The sequence below is a fragment of the Leishmania donovani genome, chromosome 30 (assembly GCF_000227135.1).
Source record: "Leishmania donovani BPK282A1 complete genome, chromosome 30".
NCBI classification, from domain to species: Eukaryota; Euglenozoa; class Kinetoplastea; order Trypanosomatida; family Trypanosomatidae; genus Leishmania; species Leishmania donovani.
In genome coordinates this window covers 871,948-881,545 of record NC_018257.1, presented here as the reverse complement: position 1 = coordinate 881,545, position 9,598 = coordinate 871,948, and the positions used below count along the sequence as shown (strand labels likewise).

The window sequence follows — 9,598 nt, the reverse complement described above, 5'->3', positions numbered from 1 at the left end:
CCCGAAGTCTTTGCCAACTGCGCGTCTTTCTCCCGTGTTCTTCTCAATCGGGAAGGAAGCACTGAAGTTTTTCTCATTGGGCCACGTGCCCCCCCCCATCTGCCCCCACCACAGGAGTGCACCATCACCACAAGCGCTCGCATTCCCTGCAAACGTCATAGACGCATAAATACACAGATGCGCACGCAAGAGCGCTCCTCGCGCGAGCACATAAAAGGTTTTTCAGGTAGCGCCGATCCACCGTCGAGAAGGTTCGCACCAACGCATCAAGAAGCGACTGAAAAGGAGTAGCAGCGTACCCAAAGAGGACAGCGCTCTCTGTGAAGTCGCGTGCTATGCCGTTTCGCTTTCGTCTTCGCGACCCACCTAGCGATGTCGCCTTCCTCTCCCTCGTCGACGGCGAGACTCTGTACAACGCCGACGGTGCTGCCACGCGGGATGTGAAGGAGGCGACAATTCGCCAGATGGGATGGCACCGCGTTGAGTTGCCGCAGGATTGGTTTCTCTCACGCCACGCACTCGACACCTCCAGACAGCTCGTCCAGGGGATGCAATGCACCATGCAGTACCTGAAGTACTGCTGCAAAAACGAAGAGAGGCGCGCGCAAAAGGCGACGGCGCAGCTTCGGCGTTGCGAGGAGGAGCTCATAGAGCTGCGCGAGTGTGTGGCAGTGTATAAGCAGCAGCTGCGTGAGCTCCGACAGGAGCGGCAGCGTGCGAGGTCAACTCCATCGCGCGCGCCTCTGACCAGAGAGGGACAGGCGAGCCATTCACGGGGAGCTGTGGACACCGTGCTTCAGCTAGCCTGCAGTTTCTGCGGAAATGTGTACCCAAGTCGGCACGCAGTCGAATCGCACATACGAAAGCGGCACAAGCGGTTAGAAGGATGCGCTGTCATGGCAGCCGGCTCCGCTGCTGTCTCTCTGAAGCAGTTCGAAGCCGCAACCCAAGCTCCCACTTCTTCGGCGCAGGCGCCGCCTGGTGGCCTTTTCGTGGATCATGCGCCCACAGTGCTGCAGGAGACTGCTGACAAATGTGGCGATCGCGGCTTGCGAAAGGAGATCAGCGAACTGCGGCTGGCGGTGGCAAAACTCATGGAGCAGCAAGCAGCTCTGCAGCGTGGCATGCCACCGTCCTACGTGGCCGCGGCACCGAAGCAGTCAGCGGGGGAGGCAGTCACGGCAGGAGAGGCGGTGGCAAGCAGCGGCCCCCTTTCCGGCCTGCAACAGCGCGGTAGTAGATTGGACGAAGAGGACATTCTGCTTCGTATTCACCGAGAGCTGTTGCGCACCGGCGCAGAACTTCAGCAGTTGCAGAGCGCCGTCGGCAGGGAGAGTGAACAAGGTAGGCGGAGCGCTGCTGACGATCGCGGCTCCTGCAACTTGAGAAACGACCTGCCACGAAAGCAGGCGCAACAGCAGCATCGTGATCCCTTGGCGGCGCCACGAAGCACGCGGGCTGCCCTCACGCTTGATCCGCAGAGCGTTCTGCACGGCCCTCCACGCACCGAAGGCAGTGACGGCGGAGAGGCGGCACGGCGACGAGGGAGCGCAGGTGAAAGTCTTGTCGTTGTGTCCCCCATCACGCCCCCAGCAGCGGCAAGGGCACGGACGCAGCACGCACTCGCCAATCGGGAGGACATAACTGCTGCACTCAAGCAGAAAGACGTGGAAGAGTTGCCGCTCATGGCGTCAGAAAGTCCGTGCGGCATCCTCAGCGGCCCGGGCGCCTCTCTAGAAACTAAGCCACCAGCCGGTGCCATGAGCACGATGTCGCCTTTCCCCTCGTCCGCACTGGGCCTTCCCTTTGGTGGGAACAGCGTCGTCGATGCCGCTGGTGCAGCCCGCATCACGGGTGATTGCAGCCCCGACGGCCTCGGTGCTACAACCCGAGGGGGCGACGGCGAGCAGACGGCCTCGCGGGAGCCGGGAGCCACGCAACTGGTGCTGCCGAGTTCTGCCTCCCAGAGCTACTTACCCTGGATGAGGCCCGAGTCGGCGACGGCGCGCTTTGGCAGAGCAGATCCTGCGTCGGCGAATCGCTACGGCTCTGCACCGATTGACGAGGCGACGTCATGGACGAGGGGACGCCTCCTTCCAGCTGCGGAGAAGAAGGTGCCGGCGCAGCTCAACCTGCTTCCGGCTTTTACAAGAAGAGACGCGACGCCAACGCCTAGCCTCGCAGCAGCTGAGGTGATGACTAACTCGAAGAGGGAACTTATCCCCGCCATGTCAACCGGTGCGCCGCGCCACCGTAGTTTCTTGGAGAGTAGCGAGGCCGCATTGCCGGGGGAGGCGTGCCGGCGGTCGAGCGGCGCCACGCCAGGTGAGCAGGTTGGGGCAAGTGCGGTGCACATGGTGTCGAACCAGCACCAAGTGGCACGTGATGAGGAGCGGGGTCGTACCCAGTTAGCGTTTTGCGAGCAGACGCTGCCGGGGGACCGCGTCGCGTCAGTGCCGGTGCTGAGCGTTCCTGGCAGTGCACCTTTCCCTGGCAGTGCAGCGGCGGGCGCTGAGCGGCCGCAGTGCTCACAGGCAGCGGCGCCCGGCGCCGGGGTGGGGAAGGGCAGCAACGGTGGCGATGTGAGGGAGAGTCTTACGAGCCGACCGCACGTCCCCGTCGTGCGAGCCCAGCATTCGTTGGCGGCTACCGTTCAGACCGAGCACGGTTCTACATCGAAAATGATCCCGGCTGTGCACCTCGTGCCGGCGGCGGCGTCCGAGTCGGGCGACGCATCGCTACAGGATCCGCAAAAGCGAAAAGAAGAGCATGTGCAGGGTGAAAGGCCGTCCTTCTCTGCGTTCTTGCCACAGGCGACGCGAGGGCTGGATGAGAGCCGCCAGCAAAGCGCGGCTCCCCAGCCACAGCCGCTTCGCAGTGGCGACGAGGACAGTAGCGAAAGCAAGGCTGGCGCTGAGGATACCGACTCTTACTCGGTCGAGATACCGCCACTCGAGGCCTCGGAGCAGGGCGACGCCGACGATGGGCCCTTTAGCGTTCCCCTGGACGCCACAGTGGAGGAGGGGAGCAATGTGAACGAGGGTTTCTTTGGCCACCTCGTCATGGAGGATGTGTCGAGCGATAAGCTCGCTGATCCCACCCCTTACGCGGTAGATGATGCACGCGCTACGCGGCTACCCGCCTTCGGCGCCAGAGATGATGACATCGAAGAGGATGCTTCCCGCTTCATGAGTTACAACCTCGCGAGACCGACGGACGGTGGCGCAAGCACGCCAAGTCAGGCAGACCGGCCCACTCCTGAGTCGATACCGGCCGGTTGCTCCTACTACACATATTCGTATTCGTACTCGGACGACGACGACGAAGAGGCTGAGGAGGCGGGGGGGACTGCTCAAGAAGGTATCCCCGTTAAGTTGCGCGTAAACGACGGCGGGAAAGAAACGCAGCAACCATCTGCCATCCACGACAGCGCTGCCGCGGGTTTTCCAGAGTCCACTTTTCACGCGGACGTGATCCCTGTGGCGCACGCTGAGTGGGCGCCGACATCTGGGGAAGTGGCTGCGCAGCGCGAGGACGTCGGTAAGGCAGGCGCAGAAAAACTCAAGAAGTCACGGCAGGGCGTTAAAGGCAATGCGAGGCTGTCGGCCGCCCAGCAAGGTGCGCCGAGCCCGAAACAGCAACCACCTGCACGAGTAGGCCGCGGTGGGAAACCGGCCAGCGAGGAGCCTTCCATCGTGGCGCGGCGCCATTCTTCGCAGCCGTCGGACCCTGCACCGCAACAGGTGGTGAAAAAGGGGAAGGGCTTCTTGGCAAAGTTTTTTTCCAAAAAGGGCAAGTGATTTCGTCACAGCAGACGGCGGCAACGGTGTGCGATGAAACAAAAGAGAAAGAACTGCGCAGTAGACATACGAATGCCATCGGTGGCACGTACCCCCCGCCCTGCCGGTGGGGCGGACGGGGCACTACATCCTTCTGTCTCTCCCTTCCCCTTCATGGGTGCCGCATAGAAGTGCAAGCACACGAAGCGCCATAGAGAGGGTGCTGTATTACATCATGGCAATACGGATGCCACTCTCTGTGCAGGGCTCAGCAACGTTGCCCTCGCAGTGCCACAAACAAAAGGATCCGAAGGCGCTCTGTGCATCGCGCACACGCTCCTGCCGAGCAGGTGGAGCGGGGAGGAAGCCACGCCTCGTAGCAGCTTCTCCTTGTGCGCTTCTGAGAAGACCCGTGCGCAGGCGAGGTTCTACCGATGCGGCAACGGCAGCCCTAACAATTTTCATGAGTTGCTCAGCGATCGAAGCAGAAAGCGTGCACATGTGTGAGGGTGTTCTTGTGTCGTCGCCATGATTCGCACTCTGCTCTCCCCTTCGACCGACCTGACAACCAGTCCGGAGTGCGAGGCTGCGTATCTTTACGTCCCTCTGCTTCACCTCTTCTCTCCGGTTCAGTGGACAATGACAGCCAACTCGAAAGCAAGGCGCACATCTGCTGTACTGTTGTGCACCACCACCACCACCATTCCCACCACCTCTCTCTTCGCTGATGCTCTCGTTCTCTGTTCGCCTTATGCTCTGTCTACAGAGCCTTGCTTACGAATCCTTGGAAGCGTGTAATCAAGCCCGACATTAGCACCACTGCAATAGGCGGCTACATGGACATTTTACTCCCCTTCCATAGTCACCTACCCCTGCGTGCGAGATCTGTGAACTGCCCTGCGCAGCTGTGCGCGAAGAGGTGTGCGTGCCTGTGTGTGTGTGTGTATGATCGACGAGCGTGCCGGCTACGATGGATCATGATTGATCATCACAGGAAACCGAAACAACCAAACGGAAAACAAGGACGGAACGTCGGCCAGTCGCCTCTTCGTCACCTCAACGAGACCAGGACCACACAGTGTGCGCCCTTTCTCCATGCGATGTCCTCCGCTTTTCCTGGATGCAGCGAAGTCACAGAATGAACCACCGCAGGTTTGGCCCCACGGCCCATAGCTGTATTCCCCCCCCCCCGTGGTATTGCAGATTCTCTTCCTGCTGACCGCACCTCTGCGTGGACATGTTCCACTCTCTCCCTCTCGCCGTCCTTCCCCGCCACGCTCACCGAACATCTCGTGCTGTGGAGCGCACGCAAACGGTGACCCTTTCCTTCCACAATTACCTCACACGCCGTCATCTCTGTATACACGTCGCCCCATCAAATCTTGCCGCAGAGCATATAGCAATCTACACCTGAGGTGCATCGCCATCTGTGTCGTCGTACTCACGCAAGTGCCTTTTCTCGCACTCCTTTCCTTTCCGTCTCTCACCCTCTCTCTTCCTGCCACCTTGCTCTCCTTCTCCTCCTTCGTTCACCAATGCCCGCTCCTGCCGTCCACACCGTCTTCGGTGTCGAGGACTTTAAGATCGATGCCCGCTTCCTCTCGCATATGGCATTTCTCTGCTCCCCTGACAAGCCGGTGGAGACGTCGACGCTGATCGGCAGCTACGCCATGTGTGAAATCTGCGTCTCGGAGCCAGAAACTGCTGATATCATGATGTACCTGGACACGCTGCGCAGCCCCGGTCAGCAGGCATACGTTGGCAAGGTGACGTCGGAAATGCGCCAGGCCGCCGGGGCGAGCCGTAACACCGCCGTCGCTGAGGCTGCGGACGCTATGGATGCGGAGTTCGCCCGCTTGAAGAGCGTCTTCTTCTTGCGCGTGCGCTCTTTCGTGGTGATCGACACGGAGACGAACGAGACGGTGGGCCGCGTGGTGACGTTCCCCGGTCAGATCTCCGACGACTACGGCAACAACCTTGAAGAGCACTCCGAGCATGGCGCCAACCAGATCAAGGTGGTCCGTGCACATACTGCCGAGGAGCTGATTACCGTGTACATCGGCCACGGCCAGGGTGCGGCGATGGCCCAGCTCTGCGCCTGCGCCTCTGGAGGCCAGGCCATCGTCTTCGACGGCACGACGCTGTCAGAGCTGCTCGTGCACAACGCTGTGCAGCACAAATGTGTGAAGTCGGAGCCCATTGACGACGGCGTGGAGAGGGATTGGCACATCCTCCACTACCGCAGCGAGGCGTGGGCCAAGAAGCAGGACGCCACAGTAAGAGCTACCGTCGCCGCAGCGAGGAAGATCGACGCCGAGGAGAGGGCTGCTAACGAGGCAGCGAGGGAAGGGAAGGGGCCCGAGGCGAAAAGGAAGGGTGAGTCCACGACCAGAGCGGCTGAGAAAGAGGACTGTTCTGCCGAGAAATGGTTCAAGAAGTGCGAGTGGATCACTGTGGGCGGCATCATTCCCGTCGTGGCGCAGTGCCGCTTCGCCCGCACTGGCCGCTACAACGCCAAGGCGCTCAGCGACATGATAACAGACTACACCGCCTCCATGCAGGCTGCCGAGGACCCCTACGCGTAGAAGCAACGCGGCGAAGGTACAGTAGGGTCACAGAGGCGGGACAGTGAAGCATTGTGAGGTGAGTATTCGATGAAGAAATGCGTGTCACCCACGCGTCTGCCGATGTCCGTGCCCGTGTTTGTGGGCTTGAATTATATCCTCCGTAGAAAATGAGGAGAGGCGCTGCGAAGCATTGCGAATCGTGGACGTTTCTCCCGTGAAGCCTACGAGAAAACGCTCTCGCAAGAACAGATGGGGAGAGGAGCAGCACACCCTCGCGCGCTCACTCTCCCCTCACGCCCCGCTTCGCTCTGTTAACTTCCCCATTTTTCTATCCTCCTCGTGGCCTCATACACGCACTCGCAGTCTCGATTTCATACTAGCTCACCCTCTTCCTCTAGTGCCCTACCGAGAGCAGGTCTGTGCATTTGATGAGATGTGCATGTGCTTGCCTCTTTCTCGTCATCTCCCTCCCCCAATCGCAGGTCTTCGCGCTCTGCCGACATCTATATATTTCGATCTATCTATATATGCCGTTGGTGTTTGGTTCATTATTCCGTTGTACTTCTCTCTTTGCTCCCTATCTTTTTTTATTTTGTTTTGCGTTGTTACCTTTTCGTCTCCCCTCTTCCTCCCCTTCGGATTCATGACACCCATTTTTTCTTCACCTGTCATTTCGTGCTGCTTTCGTGTCTTCTCTCGCTCCATAGATGGGTACGCGCTTGTGCAAGTGCCCGTGCGCCGCCTCTCGCTCTCCCGCCCCTCCCCTACCTCGTTTCTTCTTTTTCTTTCTTTTTGGTCCTTTCTTTCCCTGCCTCCGTGGGTGCGTTTGTGTGGTAAGCGCATGCGAAGCCAAATACCGACAACAGAGAAAAACGAAATACGAAACACGTGAGATGGATAGAAGGGGGAATAAGAAGTCAAAGAGAGAGAAACAGAGGAGAAGGATCGCCTTCGTACACACACACACACACACACACACGCTCGCGCACGAGGGCGAAACAAACAAAAACAAAACGGAGAAGCGGCCATGCTGCGCCAAGCGAAACAACCACAACAACCAAAAAAAGAAACACAAAGGACGCAAGAGAAGGAGGAGGGCATGCAGGGTGGCACTGGTGCGTTTTCGTTGTCTTGTTGGTTGCTTTGCTGGTCTGGCCGTTGTGTCTTTTCTCTTGTGAGCTTTTTGTGTTTATTTGTCGCGTGACGGCGCTGATTGGCGAAGCTGGTTTGATTCGCAGAAAGTGTCATCCGAACAAAGAGAAGCACCAAGCGTTGACAAGGGCGCGTTGTCGACGGCGAAAAACCTTCTTTATATATGTATTTCCTCTGTCCTGGGCCGGGCGGCACGTATAGACGTCTGAGTGCGCATGCCCACAAGCGAGTATATCTCAGTTGTATGGCCTGCTCGTACGCGATGGCACTGATGTCCACTGTCCCTCGTCTCCCTTGTTCTGCGTATCTGTGCCGTTGGCGCCTCCGCGCTTACCGCCTCATCTCCTGATTTTTTTTTTGTTTCGTCTTTTTTTCCTTTGTTTCTCTCATGTGCACGCTCTGATGATGACGAGCGCTTTTATTGTTTTTTTTTTTGCGCCTTTGTGTTTATCCGGAAATACAAAGACCAACAGCGAAGCAAGGCCAGGAAACATCATTGTACTCGTGCCTTCAGAACTGCACGCCCTCGTGCAAGCAGTGGCGTCGCACGTGCGGTGCGGCCCACTCGAAGGAAACGATCTCGAAAAAAAAAACGTAAAGAGAGAGAGCAAGCGAATGGAATGGGAAGAAAAGGAACGCGAAGCGGAGGAGCGTTCGAAAGGATGACCCATTTCCCCTTCTGGACCTGCGGGATGACTCACTCTCCGTCGCGTGGCTCTTTTTTTTTGAGATGATTTTATTTGCTTGCTTGCTTGTGTCCTTGTGTGCTGGTGAGCCTCCTCTTTCGCCCTCTTCTTGTTTGACGGACGTGTGCTCGGGCGTCTACGACTGCGCCGTCTCTGTTGTTGTTTTGTTTTGTGTTGTCCCTTTTCCCACGTTTTGTCCTCGTCTCTCTTTTGATGATCGGTAAGCGGCCATACGGACCGAAGAGACGAGCAAACAAGAAACACAAGCAAGATGACGCGGTGGGGAAAACGCCACGGACCCTCATGCGCACCCATCGACTTGATCCTCACACTGTTTACTGATGAATTTTGAAACAGGAACAGCAACACCACGCATCAAAGCAGCAGCGTGTAAGAGGGCGGCGGCGGGGGGGGACGAAGGCCTCTCACATGAAGCTCAAAGGAAAAAAAACAAATCGCTTACCCAAACGCCTGCGTCTGCATCATGCAGAAAATCAGAGGCTATATGAAAACGGTTGAGCTGAAGTGAAAAAAAAATGGATAGACAAAACTAATGCGTGACCTACCCGGATCTGTGCGTCCTGGCTGCTTGCCTAGCACGCGACAGAATCACGTTTGTGCCTCAACACAAGGAATAATTTGGTGCAACTGACTGGAGGCGAGAGCGGATCTCTGCAGAAGTTCGCACGTCCAATTTCGCGAGAGGTATGGATTGCTCAGCGGTTTCGCCACCGTTTTCAAGGTGTTGCCTCGCCGTCCTCGCTGCCCTTCCGACATCCACCTAAAAGTTCGCCGAGAGGGACGTGGTGTCTGTGCGTCTGTTTCTATTCGCTCTCTTTTTGTTTGTTTTTCGAAAAGAATGAGGGAAAGAGGGCGCGCAAAGTGGAGGATGACAGGGCCGCCGGCGCACGTACACGCGCGCGCGCACACACACACATACATACATAGAGAAACGTGTGCGCTGATGGACTGTGCGTGAGCCGCACTGCGGCAGTGCATGCCAAATGTTGCGCTTCACCACCATAGCGTACTCTCTGTCCTTATGTATTCACCTTTTCACTTGCGGTTTTGCTCATTTCCACTGGTGTGTGGGCGTGTGTCCTCTTCGCCACACCTCTACACCAACTCTTTTTATTCGCGTTTTTGGACCCCATGCTCAGCTCATCATCAGGCGCCAAACTGTGCCGCGCCGTCACAAACTCACGCATAGCGCGCATGGGAGCGTACCCACACCCACGCACACGGAGCGTGAACAGCACCGCTTTTTTTTTTTTGCAGGGAGGGGGAGATGCTTCATAGGCGTCTGCTGCCAGCATCCATAGTCGAAAGTCCGAGACGCGAAACCCCTTTCACTCCCGCCCAAGAAAAAAAAGAAAAGAATTCCTTTGCTCCGCTTTTTGGCCCCGGCGCGGAG

At 57.9% G+C, this 9,598-nt stretch overlaps 2 protein-coding genes across 2 annotated transcripts; both read left to right on the top strand.

Moving 5' to 3' along the window:
• Positions 1–335: 335 nt before the first annotated feature.
• Positions 336–3,800, top strand: LDBPK_302350 (zinc-finger protein, conserved; the record flags this gene model as incomplete). The annotated part of the gene is made up of 1 exon (XM_003862899.1): positions 336–3,800. One exon carries the CDS (start codon positions 336–338, stop codon positions 3,798–3,800), a length of 3,465 nt encoding a protein of 1,154 aa, XP_003862947.1.
• Positions 3,801–5,314: 1,514 nt separating this feature from the next.
• Positions 5,315–6,364, top strand: LDBPK_302340 (hypothetical protein, unknown function; the record flags this gene model as incomplete). The annotated part of the gene is made up of 1 exon (XM_003862898.1): positions 5,315–6,364. The coding sequence occupies one exon, from the start codon at positions 5,315–5,317 to the stop codon at positions 6,362–6,364; it is 1,050 nt and encodes a 349-aa protein (XP_003862946.1).
• Between the last annotated feature and the right edge of the window lie 3,234 nt (positions 6,365–9,598).